The following is a 27,384-nucleotide window of genomic DNA, read 5'->3' on the forward strand; positions in this document are numbered from 1 at the left end:
ATTTTGCCTGTGCTTAGCTCTATTCCATTCAATTTTTTCCTAAAAAAAACTCCCTAGTCCTTGCCGATGACAAGGATACCCATAACATCATGCAGCCACCACCATGCATGAAAATATGAAGAGTGGTACTCAACACGTGTTGTGTTGGATTTGCAAACAGGATGCATGTTTTGGAATATCTGAGCAGTTTCCTTCCTCTTCAGCAACTGAGACAAGAAGGACACCTGTAGCTTTGTAGTGACTGGGTGTATTGATACACCATCCAAAGTAAAATTAATAACTTCACCATGCTCATAGGGATGTTCAATGTCTGCTTTTAGGGATGTTTAATAGGTGCCCTTCTTTATTAGGTATACCACCCCATTCCCGAAAATGGTTCGCTCCAACAGAAAAAAGCAGGCAGACGGGCACCGAGGCATTTGGTTACTGGTCAAGTGAATGTTAGAATGGGCAAAACGAGTGACCTAAGCGACTTTAAGTCACCGGCAGTCCTGTGGGCGAAAACGGCTCGTTGATGAGAGGTCGAAGGAGAATGGCAAGAATCGTGCTACCAGGCAAACAGGGAAATGATGGAGCAGTACCTACTGCCCCCCATAGTACCTACTGCCCCCCATAGTACCTACTGCCCCCCATAGTACCTACTGCCCCCCATAGTACCTACTGCCCCCCATAGTACCTACTGCCCCCATAGTACCTACTGCCCCCCATAGTACCTACCTCCCCTCAGTACCTACCTCCCCTACTGACCTTACAGCCCCTACAGCACCTACTGCCCTACAGTACCTATTTTCCCCTACTGCCCCTACAGTACCTACTGCCCCTACATTACCTACTGCCCCTACAGTACCTACTGCCCTACAGTACCTATTTCCCCTACTGCCCCTACAGTACCTACTCCCCCTACAGTACCTACTCCCCCTACAGTACCTACTGCCCTACAGTACCTACTGTCCCTACAGTACCTACTGCCCCTACAGTACCTATAGTACCTACAGTACATGCTGCCCCTACAGTACATGCTGTCCCTACAGTGCCTACTGCCCCTACATTACCTACTGTCCCTACAGTACCTACTGCCCCTACAGTACCTACTGCCCCTACAGTACCTACTGCCCCTATAGTACCTACTGCCCCTATAGTGCCCTATAGTACCTACAGTACATGCTGCCCCTACAGTACATGCTGCCCCTATAGTACCTACAGTTCCTGCTGCCACTACAGTACCTACAGTACCTGCTTCCCCTACAGTACCTACAGTACCTGCTGCCCCTATAGTACCTGCTGCCCCTATAGTACCTGCTGCCCCTATAGTACCTACAGTACCTGCTGCCCCTACAGTACCTACAGTACCTGCTGCCCCTACAGTACCTACAGTACCTACTGCCCCTATAGTACCTACAGTACCTGCTGCCCCTACAGCACCTACTGCCCTACAGTACCTATTTCCCCTACAGTACCTACTGCCCCTACATTACCTACTGCCCCTACAGTACCTACTGCCCTACAGTACCTATTTCCCCTACTGTCCCTACAGTACCTACTGTCCCTACAGTACCTACTGCCCTACAGTACCTATTTCCCCTACTCCCCCTACAGTACCTACTCCCCCTACAGTACATACTGCCCCTACAGTACCTACTGCCCCTACAGTACCTACTGCCCCTACAGTACCTACTGCCCCTACAGTACCTACTGTCCCTACAGTACCTACTGCCCCTATAGTACCTACAGTACCTGCTGCCCCTACAGTACCTACAGTATCTGCTGCCCCAACAGTACCTACAGTACCTGCTGCCCCTATAGTACCTGCTGCCCCTATAGTACCTGCTGCCCCTATAGTACCTACAGTACCTGCTGCCCCTACAGTACCTACTGTCCCTACAGTACCTACTGCCCCTATAGTACCTACTGCCCCTATAGTACCTACTGCCCCTATAGTACCTGCTGCCCCTATAGTACCTACAGTATCTGCTGCCCCTACAGTACCTACTGTCCCTACAGTACCTACTGCCCCTATAGTACCTACAGTACCTGCTGCCCCTACAGCACCTACTGCCCTACAGTACCTATTTCCCCTACAGTACCTACTGCCCCTACTTTACCTACTGCCCCTACAGTACCTACTGCCCCTACAGTACCTATTTCCCCTACTGCCCCTACAGTACCTACTGTCCCTACAGTACCTACTGCCCTACAGTACCTATATCCCCTACTGCCCCTACAGTACCTACTGCCCCTACAGTACCTACTGCCCCTACAGTACCTACTGCCCCTACAGTACCTACTGCCCCTACAGTACCTACTGCCCCTACTGTCCCTACAGTACCTACTGCCTCTACAGTACCTACTGCCCCTATAGTACCTACTGCCCCTATAGTACATACTGCCCCTATAGTGCCCTATAGTACCTACAGTACATGCTGCCCCTACAGTACCCGCTGCCCCTACAGTACCCGCTGCCCCTACAGTACCCGCTGCCCCTACAGTACCTACTGCCCCTACAGTACCTACTGCCGCTACTGCCCCTACAGTACCTGCTGCCCCTACAGTACCTACAGTACCTGCTGCCCCTACAGTACCTACAGTACCTGCTGCCCCTACAGTACCTACAGTACCTGCTGCCCCTACAGTACCTACTGCCCCTACAGTACCTGCTGCCCCTACAGTACCTACAGTACCTGCTGCCCCTACAGTACCTACAGTACCTACTTCCCCTACAGTACCTAAACTATGGCTTTTAACAGCATCAGTCAGTGTCTGTCTGTCTGCTCATTGTGCTTTGTGTCATATGTGGAGCATGCCAGGAACACTGGGATTATACAGAGCGGAGTGTATTTGCATAGGGAAATAAAGGGTAGCTAAAGTTCCTTGAGTTGATGTCACCACCAGGTTCTGGGAAAACCAATTAAGGCACCATACTGAAAAGCCAGGATGAGATGGGGGAAGTTAGCCTACATTGAATGGTGCATGCAATAACACCACTTCAGTGTTAATCTGTAGTCACGCTATGTATCTATTATATGTTGGTTTAAGGCAGGCTTCGTGAGACTGCCGCAGGGCTGTTGCATTTGTTGTTGTAAATAGTAGCTTATTCTATTCTACAAATAGGCTGCAGTTGATTCTTGCGTCCGTGTATGGGTACTGTGCGTGTGTGTGTGTGTGTGTGTGGCAGTTAGGTCAACCCAACGCTAAACTGGAGATTTCGCTTTGGCCTCATGAGAAGTGCTGGTGTATATATCAGGAACTCCCAGATCAGACTATAGGGTGGCTGTTCACACACTGTCCAGACTAGTGTGTCCTCCCAGAGGTGGGACCAAGTCATTGTTTTACAAGTCATAAGTATCAAATCAAAGTATAGTACCTACCTCTGCACTGGCACACGCAAGTACGTCTCAAGTCTTAGCACTCAAGTCCCAAGTCAAGACAGGCAGGTCCTAAACAAGTCATAATGTGCTCTTCACCAAATGTAACACTATTTCATATTTTTAACAAGAATAATAGTTAGTATATTACATTTATGCAACCCCCCCCCCCCCCCCCCCCAATAGTGATCCTACACTATATACCCACACTCTGTGTGTGGTTACAGTAGGCTAACATATGTCAATGGCTTTAGGAACAACAGTAACATCAGACAGGATTTAGACTACCAACTGCCTGGCCAGTTGTAGCTCAATCTTGGCTGCAATGATCACGTTCCCGCACTGACTGACTGTGTAGAGGCTCATTGATTTAATGTTAAGTTAGCCAACATGCTACACTGGCAAAGTTATGAACGATATAGCTGTTGGCTATATTAGCCACGACTTACCGTTCTTTGTGCAGCTTCAAACGTCGAACAAAGTTGGAAGTTGTTGCTCCTCAATCTTTAATTTACTTCCCGCATCTTTTGCAAGTTGCAATCCGTTTTTTGTTGATACAGCGTCATCTTCATATCCGAAAATAAAAATGTTGGGGTGTCATCTTTCCAAGAGCTCCATCTGAATTTACTCACCGAAGTTCCTCTGCACTGCCACGCGGTTGTTGTTAGGGGAAGACGGCTGCCTCATAGAGCCTGGCGGGCCTGCTTGTTTTTGAGAGGGTTTGCATGTTCACGTTTCAGTGCAATCGATCACTCTGCGTGTACTGTGTGTATAACTTTAGGGTCAGGGCTGTCAGCTAGACAGGGCCTAAAGTGATCTGTGTGTATAACTTTAGGGTCAGGGCTGTCACCTAGACAGGGCCTAAAGTGTACTGTGTGTATAACTTTAGGGTCAGGGCTGTCACCTAGACAGGGCCTAAAGTGAACTGTGTGTATAACTTTAGGGTCAGGGCTGTCAGCTAGACAGGGCCTAAAGTGTACTGTGTGTATAACTTTAGGGTCAGGGCTGTCACCTAGACAGGGCCTAAAGTGAACTGTGTGTATAACTTTAGGGTCAGGGCTGTCAGCTAGACAGGGCCTTTCTTCCTGTTTCCTTTCCTAACTGAAGTACTGTGGTGTAGGAGTTTTTCTAGGTGGAGTCCATTGTTAGATGTGGGTTGAGTTAGTTTAGTAGTTAGTCTACTGTGGTCTTAATCAAGATCACCGACATCACACCACTGAGAGGGATCTATGAAAGGGATTTTGTTGGATGTTTTCCTGCTTGTTACTTCTTTGGTCTTTGAATATCACTCTCATTTTGCTCCAGAGCCTTTCCTTCAGTAGTGATCCAGAGCCTTTCCTTCAGTAGTGATCCAGGCCTTTCCTTCAGTAGTGATCCGGGGCCTTTCCTTCAGTAGTGATCCAGGCCTTTCCTTCAGTAGTGATCCAGGGCCTTTCCTTCAGTAGTGATCCAGGCCTTTCCTTCAGTAGTGATCCGGGGCCTTTCCTTCAGTAGTGATCCAGGCCTTTCCTTCAGTAGTGATCCGGGGCCTTTCCTTCAGTAGTGATCCAGGCCTTTCCTTCAGTAGTGATCCGGGGCCTTTCCTTCAGTAGTGATCCAGGCCTTTCCTTCAGTAGTGATCCGGGGCCTTTCCTTCAGTAGTGATCCAGGCCTTTCCTTCAGTAGTGATCCAGGGCCTTTCCTTCATTAGTGATCCGGGGCCTTTCCTTCAGTAGTGATCCGGGGCCTTTCCTTCAGTATTGATCCAGAGCCTTTCCTTCAGTAGTGATCCAGGCCTTTCCTTCATTAGTGATCCGGGGCCTTTCCTTCAGTATTGATCCAGAGCCTTTCCTTCATTAGTGATCCGGGGCCTTTCCTTCAGTATTGATCCAGAGCCTTTCCTTCAGTAGTGATCCAGGCCTTTCCTTCAGTAGTGATCCGGGGCCTTTCCTTCAGTAGTGATCCGGGGCCTTTCCTTCAGTATTGATCCAGAGCCTTTCCTTCAGTAGTGATCCGGGGCCTTTCCTTCATTAGTGATCCGGGGCCTTTCCTTCAGTAGTGATCCGGGGCCTTTCCTTCAGTAGTGATCCAGGCCTTTCCTTCAGTAGTGATCCGGGGCCTTTCCTTCAGTAGTGATCCAGGACCTTTCCTTCAGTAGTGATCCAGGGCCTTTCCTTCAGTAGTGATCCAGGGCCTTTCCTTCAGTAGTGATCCGGGGCCTTTCCTTCAGTAGTGATCCGGGGCCTTTCCTTCAGTAGTGATCCAGAGCCTTTCCTTCAGTAGTGATCCAGGCCTTTCCTTCAGTAGTGATCCAGGGCCTTTCCTTCAGTAGTGATCCGGGGCCTTTCCTTCAGTAGTGATCCAGAGCCTTTCCTTCAGTAGTGATCCAGAGCCTTTCCTTCAGTAGTGATCCGGGGCCTTTCCTTCAGTAGTGATCCGGGGCCTTTCCTTCAGTAGTGATCCGGGGCCTTTCCTTCAGTAGTGATCCGGGGCCTTTCCTTCAGTAGTGATCCGGGGCCTTTCCTTCAGTAGTGATCCGGGGCCTTTCCTTCAGTAGTGATCCAGAGCCTTTCCTTCAGTAGTGATCCAGGCCTTTCCTTCAGTAGTGATCCAGGGCCTTTCCTTCAGTAGTGATCCGGGGCCTTTCCTTCAGTAGTGATCCAGAGCCTTTCCTTCAGTAGTGATCCGGGGCCTTTCCTTCAGTAGTGATCCAGGTCTTTCCTTCAGTAGTGATCCGGGGCCTTTCCTTCAGTAGTGATCCAGAGCCTTTCCTTCAGTAGTGATCCAGGCCTTTCCTTCAGTAGTGATCCGGGGCCTTTCCTTCAGTATTGATCCAGAGCCTTTCCTTCAGTAGTGATCCAGAGCCTTTCCTTCAGTAGTGATCCAGAGCCTTTCCTTCAGTAGTGATCCAGAGCCTTTCCTTCAGTAGTGATCCAGAGCCTTTCCTTCAGTAGTGATCCGGGGCCTTTCCTTCAGTAGTGATCCGGGGCCTTTCCTTCAGTAGTGATCGGGGCCTTTCCTTCAGTAGTGATCCGGGGCCTTTCCTTCAGTAGTGATCCGGGGCCTTTCCTTCAGTAGTGATCCAGGCCTTTCCTTCAGTAGTGATCCGGGGCCTTTCCTTCAGTAGTGATCCGGGGCCTTTCCTTCAGTAGTGATCCAGGTCTTTCCTTCAGTAGTGATCCAGGTCTTTCCTTCAGAAGTGATCCGGGGCCTTTCCTTCAGTAGTGATCCGGGACCTTTCCTTCAGTAGTGATCCGGGACCTTTCCTTCAGTAGTGATCCAGGGCCTTTCCTTCAGTAGTGATCCGGGGCCTTTCCTTCAGTAGTGATCTGGGGCCTTTCCTTCAGTAGTGATCCGGGGCCTTTCCTTCAGTAGTGATCCGGGGCCTTTCCTTCAGTAGTGATCCAGGGCCTTTCCTTCAGGAGTGATCCAGGGTCTTTGCTGTGGTTGATTACAGCAACTTAGGCACACACCACTAAGGGATCGAAGGGCCTGACGAGGCCTACATTCCCCTTTTCCTTCGATTGATTTTGTTAATGATTTATTTGTGCATGACAAGTTGTAGGCCAAGTTTTACAAGACTTGTGTTTATGACTTATTCTGTTTCCTTTTTGGGGGAAACAGAATTAGGCGAGAGGGTGATTTATGTACCGTTTTCACGAGGGCCTCAACAAGCTTCCCTGAACAACACCCCAGGGAGACATTGCAGAGATATTCTGCATGTTATTTTTATCAGAATTCGTGTAAAAGCAACTCCCAAGAATGGACCTCTGAGAAATATAGCTGCGGTCCTTTCTAGGGTGTAGCAATCTTCTGCCCTAACGTTTGGAAGACTTCTATTAGACAAGCACTCCATTCTCACAGAGACCTTTTGGTAGGATCGACATAGCTGCATAAATGACCAACACCACTTGAGAACGTGCTTCATTTTCTTGTCTTACACTTGAACTGGTCTCCTATATTTTAAGCTTTAAGAAATATGGATTGTTGACGAAGCAGTTGGTCCTACTGGTCTCTGTGAGCTAAATCCACAATTTTATAAATCCACCATTTTAATCCACCATTATAAATCATACTGCAGGGTTGTTGTTGACACGGTCGGACCTCAAGCTGTTGAAACTGCAGACTTACTGATCCACATAGCACATTGTGACTGCTTTAATTCCTCCCCACCCCTGTGTGTGGTGTGTATGCAGTGTCTCCGGACATGCGTGTGTGTGTGTGTGTGTGTGTGTGTGTGTGTGTGTGTGAGAGAGAGTGTTCCGGTGAGTGGGAGGGGGATTTGTCATACTCCCTGTTAACGTTGGCACACGTGGACGCCCTCTGTCCCAGCCTCACGGCCCCACCCACTCTCCCACTGCAGCAGTGCTACACACACACACACACACACACACACACACACACACACAACCTGTTCCACTTTGTTTACAGTCCTATTGTATTATCAGGCTACCGTGGGGGAGTGAGTCTCAACAAATCCATCTGCTGCCACTTCCCTAAGCAAATCTGCATCTTGTCTGAGCTGGAGATGAAATGGATACTTAAATGAGTATGCACAGTAGGCTACACGTCGCCATGGTGTTCTCAGAGTTGATGAGATGCCTAGCCATCAAGGGAGGGAATGGGACTAAGAAATACAATAACTAGCCTGACTATGAAACAAAAAAACTGAGCATCCTAAATTGGTTTTAATTTCATGATGTAAAAAATACATATCAGAACTTTTCCCTGACCTTGAGATATTTGGTATGCTATGGTCTGACCTTCAGAGATGTGGTATGCTGTGGTCTGACCTTGAGAGATGTGGTATGCTGTGGTCTGACCTTGAGAGATGTGGTATGCAGTGATCTGAACTTGAGAGATGTGGTATGCTGTGGTCTGACCTTGAGAGATGTGGTATGCTGTGGTCTGACCTTGAGATATTTGGTATGCTATGGTCTGACCTTCAGAGATGTGGTATGCTGTGGTCTGACCTTGAGAGATGTGGTATGCTGTGGTCTGACCTTGAGAGATGTGGTATGCTGTGGTCTGACCTTGAGAGATGTGGTATGCTGTGGTCTGACCTTGAGAGATGTGGTATGCTGTGGTCTGACCTTGAGAGATGTGGTATGCTGTGGTCTGACCGTCAGAGATGTGGTATGCTGTGGTCTGACCTTGAGAGATGTGGTATGCTGTGGTCTGACCTTGAGAGATGTGGTATGCAGTGATCTGAACTTGAGAGATGTGGTATGCTTTGGTCTGACCTTGAGAGATGTGGTATGCTGTGGTTTGACCTTGAGAGATGTGGTATGCTGTGACCTGACCTTGAGAGATGTGGTATGCTGTGGTCTGACCTTGAGAGATGTGGTATGCTGTGGTCTGACCTTGAGAGATGTGGTACGCTGTGGTCTGACCTAGAGAGATGTGGCGTGCTGTGGTCTGACCTAGAGAGATGTGGTGTGCTGTGGTCTGACCTTGAGAGATGTGGTGTGCTGTGGTCTGACCTTGAGAGATGTGGTATGCTGTGACGTGACCTGACCTTGAGAGATGTGGTATGCAGTGACCTGAACTTGAGAGATGTGGTATGCTGTGGTCTGACCTTGAGAGATGTGGTATGCTGGGGTCTGACCTTGAGAGATGTGGTATGCTGTGGTCTGACCTAGAGAGATGTGGTATGCTGTGGTCTGACCTTGAGAGATGTGGTATGCTGTGACCTGACCTAGAGAGATGTGGAATGCGGGACAGGGAGTTGTAAATGGCTCTGTGATCAGAAGGTTACAGCAGCCCCCCCCCTACCCTAAGCCGACCTAGCTCAGCAAATATCAATACATTTGATGGACTGTCAGTGAGTCACCAAGCTTAAAAATGGCCGCCAAACAACACGGTCCAATGATTCAGATGGCTCATGGCTTGGAGGTGGCTCATCAAAGACACCATCATAGATGAATTGATCAATGGGTATACAGCCTGGCTGTCCTCACCAAAGCCATTGAAAACTATTTAAATATAAATGGCCAATCCTGAATAAGGCCTCACCAGTCCGCCCAGCTCTCCCTGGGTGTGTTGTGGTTGGTGGTTATTTGTGCCCCTGTCCTCCCCCTGCCTGCCTGGTTGGTTAGCTGGCCTCCTGACTCCTCAGTATGCCCAGTGCAATCCATATCTGGGCCTCTATTTGGGTCAGTCAAGTAGTAACACACATTCACATATACACACACACACATGTACACAAACACGTGCACACACGTATACAAACATACACACGTATAGGCTACATAGAAGTACAAACAAGTTCTAGAGGTGCCATGATAATGAGTGTCTAAGGATAAACGGTATCCTATCTTGTTCTATAGACATTATCATCACACTGATCGTAATTCCCCCCCTGAGAGAAAATGAAATTACAACTTCTGTTTTATAGCTGCACATGAGAACAAATGTTTATCCCTAGAGTTGAGTAACATAGGCAGTTATAGTATTTGAACTTGTGTGAATGCTGGTGTTGGGTGACTTGACATTGAAGGCTGTCTCTCCCAGTGTTCTAGAACTGAAGGTACTTCCCTGGTCCCATTTTGTCACTCAAAACTTTGAGTTTGACCAAATATCAAGTATGGTCCTAATTTATACTGAACAAAAATATAAACTCAACATGTAAAGTGTTGGTCCCATGTTTCATGAGCTGATATAAAATATCACAAAAATGTTCCATACACACAAAATGCTTATTTCTTTAAAATGTTTAAATCCCTGTTAGTGAGCATTTCTTCTTTGTCAAGATAATCCATCCACCTGACAGGTGTGGCATATCAAGAAGCGGATTAAAAAGCACGATCATTACACAGGTGCACCTTGTGCTGGGTACAATAAAATGGCACTTTAAAAGGTGCAGTTTTGTCACACAACACAATTCCACAAATGTCTCAAGTTTTGAGGCAGTGTGCAATTGGAATGCTGACTGCAGGAATGTCCACCAGAGCTGTTGCCAAAGAATGTAATGTTTAAAAGTCATTCTGATTGGCTGGGCCTGACTAGATTGACTGATTTCCTGTTATATCAACTGTAACTCAGTAGAATCATTGAAATTGTTGCATGATGTGTTTATATTTTTGTTCATTGTAGTTTTGTTTTGGCCTTTTTGAACTCACTAGGCCTAGGCTACATAACCTTGCCATATTTCAGTCCACAGAGAACAACATGTAGGGTTCAGTACCACGTGACTGTGTTATGTAACCATCCTGCAGGCTGCGAGGGAGGGCAGGTAATAACGCGGTCTTGCTTTTTACTCACACAGACGACACACTGAATCTGATCCTGTTCTTCAGAATGTTTCTGCTGAGGCCTTTGGTTTGCTTTTCTCTCTCAATACCGTTCAGTGGAGAAGAGACTAGACTGTGGAGATCATCATTCTGCCTGGCAACAGCATTATTGAAAGGGACTAAGAGCCTATTCCTCAGGTGCTGAACAGATGGATGTCTCTTCTTTACGACTGTAGTATCATATAGGGCACTAGTGGAAATGCTACAGGGGTTGAATGTTACAGTGAAAAAGTATAACATTACTGTATTGTCTTAACTTTGTTGAGCAGGTGATCTACTGTACATGGGTATGGCTCAGATAGCCTAGCGGTTAAGAACGTTGCCCCAGTAGCTGAAAGGTTTCTGGTTTGAATCCCTAAACTGATTAGGTGAAGAATCTGTCGATGTGCCCTTGAGCAAGGCACTTAACCCTAGTTGCTCTGGATAAGAGCGTCTGATAAATGATGTAAATGTAAAGTTTCTCTTACATTGGTTGCAAATCTGAGACTTAAAGTACGTATCTTTTATTACATCAGACATCAATACAAGAATAAAAACAAAACCACCACCAATTACCCAAATCTAAAGAAATACCCCTCTGAGCATATCTCTTTCTCTCAGGGGGTTTTCATTTTGCATCTGATGAGGAAGCCCCTCTGAAGACTAGATTCATATAAGATGAGAGCCTATAATGCACTCCCATCTCTCCCAGGTCTCAGTATCTCAGTATATAAATGAAAAGTGTCGGAGAGAGAGAGGGAGAGACGTTTTAACGTTAACGTGGACATTGGATAGTGTAATCTCAGATTGGAACATGCGTTAAACCAACAGTTCCAGCACACACTCACTAATTTCCTTCTGAAACCCTGGCCCCCTCATGTACAGTCACGGCTCTATGTACCCTCAGCCTCCTCTCAGCATGTCCTGTTTCTCCTCTCTCCCCTGTCTCTCCCCTCTCCCCCACCCTCTCCTCTCTCACCCCCCTCCTTCTCTCTCTCTCCCCTCTCTCCTTGTCTGTCTCTCTCCATAGAGCACCTTGAACTTTGCGACCTTTTGCCACATTTCAGGCGTCAAACATAAAGATATAAAACTGTATTTTTTTTGTGAAGAATCAACAACAAGTGGGACACAATCATGAAGTGGAACGACATTTATTGGATATTTCAAACTTTTTTAACAAATCAAAAACTGAAATTGGGCGTGCAAAATTATTCAGCCCCTTTACTTTCAGTGCAGCAAACTCTCTCCAGAAGTTCAGTGAGGATCTCTGAATGATCCAATGTTGACCTAAATGACGAATGATGATAAATACAATCCACCTGTGTGTAATCAAGTCTCTGTATAAAGGCACCTGCACTGTGATAGTCTCAGAGGTCCGTTAAAAGCGCAGAGAGCATCATGAAGAACAAGGAACACACCAGGCAGGTCCGAGATACTGTTGTGAAGAAGTTTAAAGCCGGATTTGGATACAAAAAGATTTCCCAAGCTTTAAACATCCGAAGGAGCACTGTGCAAGCGATAATATTGAAATGGAAGGAGTATCAGACCACTGCAAATCTACCAAGACCTGGCTGTCCCTTTCAGCTCATACAAGGAGAAGACTGATCAGAGATGCAGCCAAGAGGCCCATGATCACTCTGGATGAACTGCAGAGATCTACAGCTGAGGTGGGAGACTCTGTCCAGAGGACAACAATCAGTCGTATATTGCACAAATCTGGCCTTTATGGAAGAGGGGCAAGAAGAAAGCCATTTCTTAAAGATATCCATAAAAAGTGTTGTTTAAAGTTTGCCACAAGCCACCTGGGAGACACACCAAACATGTGGAAGAAGGTGCTCTGGTCAGATGAAACCAAAATTGAACTTTTTGGCAACAATGCAAAACGTTATGTTTGGCGTAAAAGCAACACAGCTGAACACACCATCCCCACTGTCAAACATGGTGATGGCAGCATCATGGTTTGGGCCTGCTTTTCTTCAGCAGGGACAGGGAAGATGGTTAAACTTGATGGGAAGATGGATGGAGCCAAATACAGGACCATTCTGGAAGATGGATGGAGTCTGCAAAAGACCTGAGACTGGGACGGAGATTTGTCTTCCAACAAGACAATGATCCAAAACATAAAGCAAAATCTACAATGGAATGGTTCAAAAATAAACATATCCAGGTGTTAGAATGGCCAAGTCAAAGTCCAGACCTGAATCCAATCGAGAATCTGTGGAAAGAACTGAAAACTGCTGTTCACAAATGCTCTCCATCCAACCTCACTGAGCTCGAGCTGTTTTGCAAGGAGGAATGGGAAAAAAATTAAGTTTCTCGATGTGCAAAACTGATAGAGACATACCCCAAGCGACTTACAGCTGTAATCGCAGCAAAAGGTGGCGCTACAAAGTATTAACTTAAGGGGGCTGAATCATTTTGCACGCCCAATTTTTCAGTTTTTGATTTGTTAAAGTTTGAAATATCCAATAAATGTCGTTCCACTTCATGATTGTGTCCCACTTGTTGTTGATTCTTCACAAAAAAATACAGTTTTATATCTTTATGTTTGAAGCCTGAAATGTGGCAAAAGGTCGCAAAGTTCAAGGGGGCCGAATACTTTCGCAAGGCACTGTATATACTGTTTATCTCCCTTAATCCCCATCTCTCCTATTCTCTGTCTCTCTCCATATACAGTATATACATATTGTGCTCTATCTCTCCTCTCCTCTCTCGCTCTGTATATACAGTACATACATCTTGCGCTCTATCTCCCTTAATCCCCATCTCTCCTCTCCTCTCTACTCCACTCCACTCCACTCACGACTGTCTTACAGGCTGTGTGAGAGCTAAGCCTAACCCAGAGAGCCTCCCCAGGTCACAATGTAATTAACCTCCACTGCCGTCCAGGTGCTAAAATATCTTGGTTGATTGCTACAGGAGCTCCTATCCCGCACAGAGACGGAAGAGGAAGCAAGACATCCCACTCCCTCATTTTTTTTCTGGATCATATACAGTCAATGAACTAAGTAGACCAGACCCAGCTGCTATCACATTGGTGACTTTGGGAGAGCCACACCTTAAGTAAACCTGAACTGTGAACATTTGTTGTTCAATGGTAAATGGCCTGAGAAAGACCTCTTCATTTATCCACCATCTTTGTTGTGCCCCCGGAGTCAGACGTGCTCTGAAAATGTACTCGGTTCTGAGATGTGATTGGCATTCTAATTTCAAATGTTACTGGATTTGCCACTCACTGCCTCTGCCTTTAAAAACCAACAGGAAGCTACTGATTCACTCACACAGACCAGCCTGACATTTCCCCATCCCAGACTCAATCCTCTGAGTCATTCTAATGCCTAGCTGTTTGTTCAGGACACAACAGTACACACGCAGACACACACACACACACACAGAGACACCCACAGACAGACAGGAGGGGTTGGTTATTAAAGGCAGCTTTATTCATGCTTTATCACAGGATAAAGGAGGATACTGAAAATCCCCCGGGAGGTGTGTGAGGAGCGTGTGGGTCCTCTCTCTCTCTCCTTCCCTCCCTCTCTCTATACTCTACCCTGTACAGTATGCACCAGTCTCTGCCCAGAGGCTTAAACACTACGAATAGCCAGATGACTATGAACTAGGCCTTTTGCATGCTTAAATCATCAAATCATCTTTGATTCAACTCAAAGAGTTTTTTTAAACAATGTTGTGAATCTGTTTCCACCTTTTCCACAATCAAGCCAAACTGACCCATATCATTCTGTATTAGACTAGTGTGGTTCAGTACAGGTTGGCATGGTTCAGTTTTCTGCAGTGTTACTGGAATTTTAAAAACGTTACTGTCATTAGTCTGCCAACCTCCATTTTAATAACTAACTCTCCTCTCTCTCTCTCTCTCGCTCTCTCTCTCTCTCTCTCTGGCTTACTGGCAACTATTCCCGTGGTGCATCCTGGGTATGTGCAGATTGATCGGCCACTCGATGGGGATTCACAGAGGAGCTCTCACCTGTGTCGCCTCCTGCCCTCCGCCCTGCCGCCTGCCCTCCCTCTTCTGCACATCCTCCACACACATCATGAAACTGGTATTAACTGAATGGCAATTGATATGGATTTTTACTGATTCTAGTAGACAGTAAACCAACACAGATAGGGAGGAAAAGCCATCTAATTTTCACACGTCCTTCTTCACACTAAATGAACCTGCCTGTGGGGTTCTGAGCTGCCTGAGTTGACAGCCCACCCTGAAAAACAACCCAATGCCTCTTTTAAGGAACACACAAGGAATGTATTGTACGCTTTAAGAGATTATTCTTTCTTCCTGATAACGACATTTGAGGACATCGACAGCAGAGGGAGCTACTTTGAGGACGAGCTCACACCTGTCACCGCCAGTGTATGAATACAGATCTATTTATTTTTCTCTGGAGCCTGAAGGGCTGTGCGTTTTGGCTGTGTGCATGCCGAAGAAGAAGAAAATGGCTCCCCAGAACTCTGAGGCCGATGCTATGCAAGTGCAGGGGGTGATGGTGGTCCCCGCTGCTAAGAAAACCACCACAGGTTCTGCCTCTACAGGAGACGGAGGAGCAGGAGGAGGTTTGGTGCTGGAGTCATGCCAGGAGGAGTCGGTGAGCGAGGGGTCTATAGACCGGATCCCGCTGCGCCAGTGGGTGATGCACGGAGCCGTCATGTTCGGACGAGAGTTCTGCTACGCCATGGAAACAGCCCTGGTTACGCCTGTACTGCTGCAAATAGGTAAGAGATCACTATATGAAGCATGGAGATTGTACAGACATGTGCACACGTATGTAAACACAGACACACAGCAAGAGTTAACCAGAGTCATGCAGATGATGAAGGAGCCGGGTGGGTGAATTCACATACTCTACCAAACTGTTGACGCTGCCCACATCTATATCAACACAACATATCCCCACATCATATCCCCACATCTATATCAACACAGCATATCCCCACATCATATCCCCACATCTATATCAACACAACATATCCCCACATCATATCCCCACATCTATATCAACACAACATATCCCCACATCATATCCCCATATCTATATCAACACAGCATATCCACACATCTATATCAACACAACATATCCCCACATCATATCCCCACATCTATATCAACACAACATATCCCCACATCTATATCAACACAGCATATCCCCACATCTATATCAACACAGCATATCCCCACATCATATCCCCACATCTATATCAACACAGCATATCCCCACATCTATATCAACACAACATATCCCCACATCTATATCAACACAACATATCCCCACATCTATATCAACACAACATATCCCCACATCTATATCAACACAGCATATCCCCACATCTATATCAACACAGCATATCCCCACATCATATCCCCACATCTATATCAACACAGCATATCCCCACATCTATATCAACACAGCATATCCCCACATCTATATCAACACAACATATCCCCACATCTATATCAACACAGCATATCCCCACATCTATATCAACACAGCATATCCCCACATCTATATCAACACAGCATATCCCCACATCTATATCAACACAGCATATCCCCACATCTATATCAACACAGCATATCCCCACATCTATATCAACACAGCATATCCCCACATCTATATCAACACAGCATATCCCCACATCTATATCAACACAGCATATCCCCACATCTATATCAACACAACATATCCCCACATCATATCCCCACATCTATATCAACACAGCATATCCCCACATCTATATCAACACAGCATATCCCCACATCTATATCAACACAGCATATCCCCACATCTATATCAACACAACATATCCCCACATCATATCCCCACATCTATATAAACACAGCATATCCCCACATCTATATCAACACAGCATATCCCCACATCTATATCAACACAACATATCCACACATCTATATCAACACAACATATCACCACATCTATATCAACACAACATATCACCACATCTATATCAACACAGCATATCCCCACATCTATATCAACACAACATATCCACACATCTATATCAACACAACATATCACCACATCTATATCAACACAACATATCACCACATCTATATCAACACAACATATGCCCACATCTATATCAACACAACATATCCACACATCTATATTAACACAACATATCCCCACATCTATATCAACAGGGTAGCCTAGTGGTTAGAGCGTTGGACTAATAACCGGAAGGTTGCAAGTTCAAACCCCTGAGCTGACAAGGTACAAATCTGTCATTCTGCCCCTGAACAGGCAGTTAACCCACTGTTCCTAGGCCGTCATTGAAAATAAGAATTTGTTCTTAACTGACTTGCCTAGTTAAATAAAGGTTACATTTAAAAAATAAATAAATAAAAAAAATAATATCCCCACATCTATATCAACACAGCATATTCCCACATCTATATCAACACAACATATTCCCACATCTATATCAACACAACATATCCACACATCTATATCAACACAGCATATCCCCACATCTATATCAACACAGCATATTCCCACATCTATATCAACACAACATATTCCCACATCTATATCAACACAGCATATTCCCACATCATATCCCCACATCTATATCAACACAACATATTCCCACATCTATATCAACACAACATATTCCCACATCTATATCAACACAGCATATCCCCACATCATATCCCCACATCTATATCAACACAGCATATCCCCACATCTATATCAACACAACATATCCCCACATCTATATCAACACAACATATTCCCACATCTATATCAACACAGCATATTCCCACATCTATATCAACACAACATATTCCCACATCTATATCAACACAGCATATCCCCACATCTATATCAACACAACATATGCCCACATCTATATCAACACAACATATCCACACATCTATATTAACACAACATATCCCCACATCTATATCAACAGGGTAGCCTAGTGGTTAGAGCGTTGGACTAATAACCGGAAGGTTGCAAGTTCAAACCCCTGAGCTGACAAGGTACAAATCTGTCATTCTGCCCCTGAACAGGCAGTTAACCCACTGTTCCTAGGCCGTCATTGAAAATAAGAATTTGTTCTTAACTGACTTGCCTAGTTAAATAAAGGTTACATTTAAAAAATAAATAAATAAAAAAAATAATATCCCCACATCTATATCAACACAGCATATTCCCACATCTATATCAACACAACATATTCCCACATCTATATCAACACAACATATCCACACATCTATATCAACACAGCATATCCCCACATCTATATCAACACAGCATATTCCCACATCTATATCAACACAACATATTCCCACATCTATATCAACACAGCATATTCCCACATCATATCCCCACATCTATATCAACACAACATATTCCCACATCTATATCAACACAACATATTCCCACATCTATATCAACACAGCATATCCCCACATCATATCCCCACATCTATATCAACACAGCATATCCCCACATCTATATCAACACAGCATATCCCCACATCTATATCAACACAACATATCCCCACATCTATATCAACACAGCATATTCCCACATCTATATCAACACAACATATTCCCACATCTATATCAACACAGCATATCCCCACATCTATATCAACACAGCATATCCCCACATCTATATCAACACAGCATATCCCCACATCTATATCAACACAGCATATCCCCACATCTATATCAACACAGCATATCCCCACATCTATATCCACACATCTATATCAACACATCTATATCAACACAGCATATCCCCACATCTATATCAACACATCATATCCCCACATCTATATCAACACAGCATATTCCCACATCTATATCAACACAGCATATTCCCACATCTATATCAACACAACATATTCCCACATCTATATCAACACAACATATCCCCACATCATATTCCCACATCTATATCCACACATCTATATAAACACAACATATCCCCACATCTATATCATCATATCCCCACATCTATATCAACACAGCGTATCTCCACACAGCGTATCAACACAACGTATCCCCACATCTATATCAACACAACGTATCCCCACATCTATATCATCATATCCCCACATCTATATCAACACAGCGTATCTCCACACAGCGTATCCCCACATCTATATCAACACAACATATCAACACAACATATCCCCACATCTATATCAACACAGCATTTCCACACAATATATCCAAACGTCCATCGTAAACACATTGGATAAGAATTCAAGGTCCTTCCTGCTCTTCAGTGTTCCTGCCACAGCCCTAATAACAGGCCTGCCTAGGAAAGACAAGGCTCCAGTCCTTTTACAGTCCATCTGATTAGATGCTATCTCGACGGTAAACAGTAAATCATACTGTTTGACTGGCCTGGGGTTGTGGCGGCAGCAATGTATAGAGACACTGGATGTGACTTAGCAGAGGAATAACCACGTGGGGGATGCTGGGGGATGCGCTGATACACCAGTGTTCTTCTTGACTAATGATAGCTCAGTCGACTACAGATGTGGATAAAAATCACCTAACAAATACTTTTTCAGATGTAGTGAAGAGGGGCTGTGTTTCCATCAGGATAACTGTTCTGTTATTAATGCCATTAAATCATCCTTTGAGTCCATCCAGCCACCTCTGTCTCACGGCAGTTTTGATTCCAGTGTTTATAAGGGTCTAGCTAGCTAGCTGTCTCTGGCTGTCCATATGCCTCTAAATGTGTGTCTGCTTGGGGATTACAGCTCTCTGAAACACCACAATCCAGCCTGGCGCCAAAGACACCCTACCTACCTCACCGCTCTCACGTCAAGCCACCTCACAGCGGGGGTGGGGGGGGGGGGGGTAGTAAAGGGAGAGGTGTGGAGTGAGGGAGAGAGAGACATTCTCTGCTCAGAGCTTTGACTGAGTTTACAACTCCATGTGTTCCCTGCACCCATTCTCATGCCATTTACTTTATAGTATACTACATTTGACCAGGGCCTATAGACCTACCTCCTCACTCAGACTGAGTTTCAATGATAGTGTGGGTGACATTGCGTGCTCTGGGTTATCTACCAATGGCATGGTACTGGAGCTTGGTCCAGTCCAGGGAAACACCCCATGTGGAAGTGACTTAGCGTTTGACTTCAGTATTGTCTGACGGTGTTCATCATAAGGTGAGACAATGCCGTCCGTCATTACAGTCTGTTGAAACGTCTCTTCGTTCTCTCCTTTGACGTAAAGTAGGCCTCTGTCGTCACAAGCTATCACTGATTGATGTGTTATTTGTTTTTGGCAGAGTGACAACCCAATTTCCTACATTTGGTAGGTAAAATTCTATATATACCATTGTACATTATCATACACACTATTCCCTATACTGTATAGTGCCCAATATAATGCACTACTTTTGACCGTTAAAGAAGTGACTTTTCTCCTATAGCAATATGAAGCCATAGGCGACGAGTTAGACTAAATAGGTGCCCCAGGGAATAGGCCTAAACTAGAAACCCAGTACCCTGCATTCTGACCATCAGTTTCCTCCGAACATCTTGGGAAAGACAGAGCGCAGCAGTATTGTTCTTGATGTGCAGGTTAGGATGGCGACCCACTGTGTAACTGCACTTTTCTTTTGTTGTTATTGAGCGTTTATTTGAACCTAGCCTGATGAGCCCGTCATGAACCAAACTGCTACAGACTTATATCTATCCTACCCTGCCTTTCTAAGGTCTTCGAAAGCCAAGTCAACAAACAGATTACCGACCATTTCCAATCCCACCATACCGTCTCCGCTATGCAATCTGGTTTCAGAGCTGGTCATGGGTGCACCTCAGCCACGCTCAAGGTCCTAAACGATATCTTAACTGCCATCGATAAGAAACAATACTGTGCAGACGTATTCATTGACCTGGCCAAGGATTTCAAACTCTGTCAATCACCGCGTCCTCATCGGCAGACTCGATAGCCTTGGTTTCTCAAATGATTGCCTCGCCTGGTTCACCAACTACTTATCTGATAGAGTTCAGTATGTCAAATCTGAGGGCCTGTTGTCCGAACCTCTGGTAGTCTCTATGGGGGTGCCACAGGGTTCAATTCTTGGACCGACTCTCTTCTCTGTATACATCAATGATGTCGCTCTTGCTGCTGGTGAGTCTCTGATCCACCTCTACGCAGACGACACCATTCTGTATACTTCTGGCCCTTCTTTGGACACTGTGTTAACAACCCTTCAGACGAGCTTCAATGCCATACAACTCTCCTTCCGTGGCCTCCAACTGCTTTTAAATACAAGTAAAACTAAATGCATGCTCTTCAACCGATCGCTGCCTGCACCTGCCCGCCCGTCCAACATTACTACTCTGGACGGTTCTGACTTAGAAATGTGGACAACTACAAATACCTAGGTGTCTGGTTAGACTGTAAACTCTCCTTCCAGACTCACATCAAACATCTCCAATCTAAAGTTAAATCTAGAATTGGCTTCCTATTTTGCAACAGAACATCCTTCATTCATGCTGCCAAACATACCCTCGTAAAAACGGACTATCCTACCGATCCTCGACTTGGTGATGTCACTTACAAAATAGCCTCCAATAGCCTACTCAATAAATTGGATGCAGTCTATCACAGTGCCATCCGTTTTGTCACCAAAGCCCCATATACTACCCACCACTGCAACCTGTACGCTCTCGTTGGCTGGCCCTCGCTTCATACTCATCGCCAAACCCACTGGCTCCAGGTCATCTCCAAGACCCTGCTAGGTAAAGTCCCCCCTTATCTCAGCTCGCTGGTCACCATAGCAGCACCCACCTGTAGCACGCGCTCCAGCAGGTATATCTCTCTGGTCACCCCCAAAACCAATTCTTCCTTTGGCCGCTTCTCCTTCCAGTTCTCTGCTGCCAATGACTGGAACGAACTACAAAAATCTCTGAAACTGGAAACGCTTATCTCCCTCACTAGCTTTAAGCACCAGCTGTCAGAGCAGTTTACAGATTACTGCACCTGTACATAGCCCACCTATAATTTAGCCCAAACAACTACCTCTTTCCCTACTGTATTTATTTTATTTATTTATTTATTTTGCTCCTTTGCACCCCATTATTTTTATTTCTACTTTGCACATTCTTCCACTGCAAATCTACCATTCCAGTGTTTTACTTTCTATATTGTATTTACTTTGCCACCATGGCCTTTTTTTGCCTTTACCTCCCTTATCTCACCTCATTTGCTCACATCGTATATAGACTTATTTTTCTACTGTATTATTGACTGTATGTTTGTTTTACTCCATGTGTAACTCTGTGTATGTGTCGAACTGCTTTGCTTTATCTTGGCCAGGTCGCAATTGTAAATGAGAACTTGTTCTCAACTTGCCTACCTGGTTAAATAAAGGTGAAATAAAACATTTAAAAAAAATGTTGAGCCCTCAACAGGCAGCTCACGTAGGGGATGTTTGTTGACACAGCCTACAGTAGAGAAGGGTAATGGTATTTTCCACTAGAGCTGTTCAAATACAATTATATGTAAACAAACATCATTGTAGGATGGTGACAGTCAGGGTCAGATTCAACTGAACTGATTCGGCTTGAGACGCCTCAATTCCTTGGTCTGCTGGTGGTTGTCATTGCTGTTCAGCGTTCTGATTATGTCACCATTTGAGGTTCGCCTTAGTACACTCTTAGAAAAAAGATTACATCTTTATTTTAAGAGTGTCGTAATAACTGTGTCATGGGTCTTCAGAAGTGTCATTTATGCTGAGTCAGGTGTGCAGGCTAGGTATGGGTGGGGGGCAGAGCGGGATCGTGATGAAGGGGGAGAGAGCAGGAACATAACGAAGGGGTAGGAAGGGGGAGAGAGCAGGAACATAACGAAGGGGGAGAGAGCGGGAACATGATGAAGGGGTGGGAAGGGGGAGAGAGCGGGAACATGATGAAGGGGGAGAGAGCGGGAACATGATGAAGGGGGAGAGAGCGGGAACATGATGAAGGGGGAGAGAGCGGGAACATGATGAAGGGGGAGAGAGCGGGAACATGATGAAGGGGGAGAGAGCGGGAACATGATGAAGGGGTGGGAAGGGGGAGAGAGCGGGAACGTGATGAAGGGGGAGAGAGCGGGAACATGATGAAGGGGTGGGAAGGGGGAGAGAGCGGGAACGTGATGAAGGGTTGGGAAGGGGGAGAGAGCGGGAACGTGATGGAGGGGGAGAGAGCGGGAACATGATGAAGGGGTGGGAAGGGGGAGAGCGGGAACGTGATGAAGGGGCAGAGAGCGGGAACATGATGAAAGTGTAGGAAGGGGGAGAGAGCGGGAACATGATGAAGGGGTGGGAAGGGGGAGGGAGCGGGAACATGATGAAGGGGTGGGAAGGGGGAGGGAGCGGGAACATGATGAAGGGGTGGGAAGGGGGAGGGAGCGGGAACGTGATGAAGGGGTGGGAAGGGGGAGAGAGCGGGAACGTGATGGAGGGGGAGAGAGCGGGAACATGATGAAGGGGTGGGAAGGGGGAGAGCGGGAACGTGATGAAGGGGGAGAGAGCGGGAACATGATGAAAGTGTAGGAAGGGGGAGAGAGCGGGAACATGATGAAGGGGTGGGAAGGGGGAGAGAGCAGGAACATAACGAAGGGGTAGGAAGGGGGAGAGAGCGGGAACATGATGAAGTGGTAGGAAGGGGGAGGGAGCGGGAACATGATGAAGGGGGAGAGAGCGGGAACATGATGAAGGGGTAGGAAGGGGGAGAGAGCGGGAACATTAGGAAGGGGGAGAGAGGGGGAACATGATGAAGGTGGAGAGAGCGGGAACATGATGAAGGGGTGGGAAGGGGGAGGGAGCGGGAACATGATGAAGGGGTGGGAAGGGGGAGAGAGCGGGAACGTGATGAAGGGGTGGGAAGGGGGAGAGAGCGGGAACGTGATGAAGGGGTGGGAAGGGGGAGAGAGCGGGAACGTGATGGAGGGGGAGAGAGCGGGAACATGATGAAGGGGTGGGAAGGGGGAGAGCGGGAACGTGATGAAGGGGGAGAGAGCGGGAACATGATGAAAGTGTAGGAAGGGGGAGAGAGCGGGAACATGATGAAGGGGTGGGAAGGGGGAGGGAGCGGGAACATGATGAAGGGGTGGGAAGGGGGAGAGAGCAGGAACATAACGATGGGGTAGGAAGGGGGAGAGAGCGGGAACATGATGAAGGGGTAGGAAGGGGGAGAGAGCGGGAACATGATGAAGGGGGAGAGAGCGGGAACATGATGAAGGGGTAGGAAGGGGGAGAGAGCGGGAACATTAGGAAGGGGGAGAGAGGGGGAACATGATGAAGGTGGAGAGAGTGGGAATGTGATGAAGGGGGAGAGAGTGGGAACGTGATAAAGGGGTAGGAAGGGGGAGAGCGAGGGGCAGAGGGTTGGTAAGAGGGAGTGGATGGAGTGATGTACAGATGTGACATAAGCAACGCTAAGAGGTAGCACGCAAGGTTTATGTAACAATTTCTTTAAAAAATATATATATATATTTGCCCAGGCTGTTAAGTATAGTATATGCAAAAGTGTGTGTGCATGTTCCACTGTTCCGTTCGCAGTACCACTGAGAACTCTATGGTCTGAGTCTCCTGTGAATGTTTGGCTGGCTCCTCTACAGAGTTGTGGCTTTCCCCAACAGGAACCCACTCATGGCTCATAAACGTGGGAACACAATCTCAGGAGAATAATATCCCCGTATCAGTGCTTTTTGCTCATTTTTCAACCACACTCATTGTTTATTATTTTCTTCACAGAAGGGTAACGACCAAAAATGTGACATTTGTTTAGATGAATAAGCCTAGCTCATCTGAACCACATGATATACGAGAACTATACAGTGCATGGGATTATAGGTTATAAGTAATACTGTTTACCTGAATAGGCCTAGAGTGAATGGCATTACACCAGACAATGTATGGGAACTAGACGATATACACTGAGTATACCAGACATTATGAACATCTTCCTAATATTGCATTTTTTCTCTCTCTCGCTCTCGCTCTCGCTCTCTGTGTGTGTGTCTAACATTAAGAATAATACCAGTTTACATGACATCTGCCCTTATGACTAAGGTTACTCTAGACCTACTGTTATATAAACTTATGACTAAGGTTACTCTAGACCTACTGTTATATAAACTTATGACTAAGGTTAATCTATTCCTACTGCTCTATAAACTAATAGCTGAAGTTAATCTAGTTTTGCTGTTGTATAAACTCATGCATAAGGTTAATCTATTCCTACTGTTGTAAAACTCATGAATAAGGTTGTGGATTTGCTCTAATCTATATAAAGCCAGGCTTGCTAAAACGGTGTTTGGATGTTGGAACCTGGATTCATCCCAGCCTTATGTTTGGATGTTTAAAGGCTGGGTATAGGTTTAGATGGATTCAGGGTATGTTTGGATGTTGGAAGGCTGGGTATAGGTTTAGATGGATTCAGGGTATGTTTGGATGTTGGAAGGCTGGGTATAGGTTTAGATGGATTCAGGGTATGTTTGGATGTTGGAAGGCTGGGTATAGGTTTAGATGGATCCAGGGTATGTTTGGATGTTGGAAGGCTGGGTATAGGTTTAGATGGATCCAGGTTATGTTTGGATGTTGGAAGGCTGGGTATAGGTTTAGATGGATTCAGGGTATGTTTGGATGTTGGAAGGCTGGGTATAGGTTTAGATGGATTCAGGGTATGTTTGGATGTTGGAAGGCTGGGTATAGGTTTAGATGGATCCAGGGTATGTTTGGATGTTGGAAGGCTGGGTATAGGTTTAGATGGATCCAGGTTATGTTTGGATGTTGGAAGGCTGGGTATAGGTTTAGATGGATCCAGGTTATGTTTGGATGTTGGAAGGCTGGGTATAGGTTTAGATGGATCCAGGTTATGTTTGGATGTTGGAAGGCTGGGTATAGGTTTAGATGGATCCAGGGTATGTTTGGATGTTGGAAGGCTGGGTATAGGTTTAGATGGATCCAGGTTATGTTTGGATGTTGGAAGGCTGGGTATAGGTTTAGATGGATCCAGGTTATGTTTGGATGTTGGAAGGCTGGGTATAGGTTTAGATGGATCCAGGTTATGTTTGGATGTTGGAAGGCTGGGTATAGGTTTAGATGGATCCAGGTTATGTTTGGATGTTGGAAGGCTGGGTATAGGTTTAGATGGATCCAGGTTATGTTTGGATGTTGGAAGGCTGGGTATAGGTTTAGATGGATCCAGGGTATGTTTGGATGTTGGAAGGCTGGGTATAGGTTTAGATGGAGGGTGTGAATGTTGAAACGTTAAAACAAAAGTTAAGATCCTTAACGTTAAGAAAAATCCCTAAGGGAAACAACTACTTCAAGGTCTCGGAGCGAGTGACGTTATCGATTTAAAACTCCACTAGCGCGCACCGCTAACTAGCCAGCCATTTCACATTAGTTACATAGGCACGTTTGACTGTCCACTGATATATGCTACATAGACAGTCAAACGTGCCTATTTATAGGTTTTTACTATTTCGTAACAGCTGCAGTAGGACGTGTGATTTATGAGTACTATCATCATGCTACAGAGTATGCAAAAAATCTAACCAGCCATGCTTCAATTGAGGCTAAATATTTGATTACGCCCCAACACAGTAAAACAACACATCTGTCCGACAGCCGGTCATCTTGGTTATTTTCCGTCCCCAATGCAAATGAATTGTGAACTTCACAGGTTTTCCGGCTGCCCGATGAACTAACGGTAGGCATATCGTATGATTGGATAATAACGCCACGCCACTGGCTAATCCCTGGCATCCCTGCCCTATGGTATGTTGTCCAGAAATGCCAACTATTTGCAAGGCAGCAAGGAGGCTTCCGTTTTGTCCGTCCGTGTTTACTTCCCAATGCTGAATAAGAAGAATCGCCACAAAGAGATGGAGATTGAGAAGTTTGCTAGGCGGGAATGTGTGAGCCGGCACATTTTTTAAACCCCCCCACCTGTTTTTCTCTGTGGAATCATTTTTGGGGGGTGAGGTCACCGACAAACCCAACTCTCAGCTGGTGATGGGAGGGATGATCCAACTGGAAAAACACTGGACAGGTGGCATTTCTAATGAGGCTGGAATTTGTGGAATTTTAAGGCTGTGTTGTTGTGGTTCTCTGTTAAAATACTAGTCCTCAATCCCCATCCAACATTCCTGCATACCTTGCATATTGAATTCTGGGGAAAAGTTAGTTGGACAGTGGGGTAGCATAGCTGGACATTCAACATTGTTAGATGGACATTGAATTCTGGGAAAAATAATTAGTTGGATATTGTCAGTTGGACATTGTATAAGTAGGGTCACATAGCCCAGATCAGGGTTACCCCAACCCGGTCCTTTGGCCCCCCTGGGTCCACGTTTTGTCCTTGCCCCAACCCGGTCCTGTGGCCCCCCCTGGGTCCACGTGTTGGGTTTTGTCCTTGCCTCAACCCGGTCCTGTGGCCCCCCCCTGGGTCCACGTGTTGGGTTTTGTCCTTGCCCCAACCCGGTCCTGTGGCCCCCCCTGGGTCCACGTTTTGGGTTTTGTCTTTGCCCAAACCCAGTCCTGTGGCCCCCCCTGGGTCCACGTTTTGGGTTTTGTCTTTGCCCAAACTCAGTCCTGTGGCCCCCCCCTGGGTCCACGTTTTGGGTTTTGTCCTTGCCCAAACCCAGTCCTGTGGTCCCCCTGGGTCCACGTTTTGCACTACACAGTTGACTCCAATAAATAATGCTAGATGACATGTTTAGGTAATCTATCTCGGGGGTAGGCAACCCTGTTCCT

The 27,384-nt window shown here is 46.0% G+C and overlaps 1 protein-coding gene across 1 annotated transcript in view; it reads left to right on the plus strand.

Annotated features, from left to right (window-relative positions):
* LOC110496879 (polyamine-transporter SLC45A4) overlaps positions 1–27,384 on the plus strand; it is a 66,597-nt gene that overhangs the window by 10,425 nt on the left and 28,788 nt on the right. Inside the window, exon 3 of the mRNA XM_036953470.2 lies at positions 14,559–15,346. Within this exon, the coding sequence (XP_036809365.2) occupies positions 15,052–15,346 (295 nt within the window). The 5' untranslated portion in view covers positions 14,559–15,051. The remainder of the gene's footprint in view (positions 1–14,558; positions 15,347–27,384) is intronic.

Source organism: Oncorhynchus mykiss, chromosome 18 (genome assembly GCF_057628025.1).
Source record: "Oncorhynchus mykiss isolate SJ-2025 chromosome 18, ASM5762802v1, whole genome shotgun sequence".
Lineage (NCBI taxonomy): Eukaryota > Metazoa > Chordata > Actinopteri > Salmoniformes > Salmonidae > Oncorhynchus > Oncorhynchus mykiss.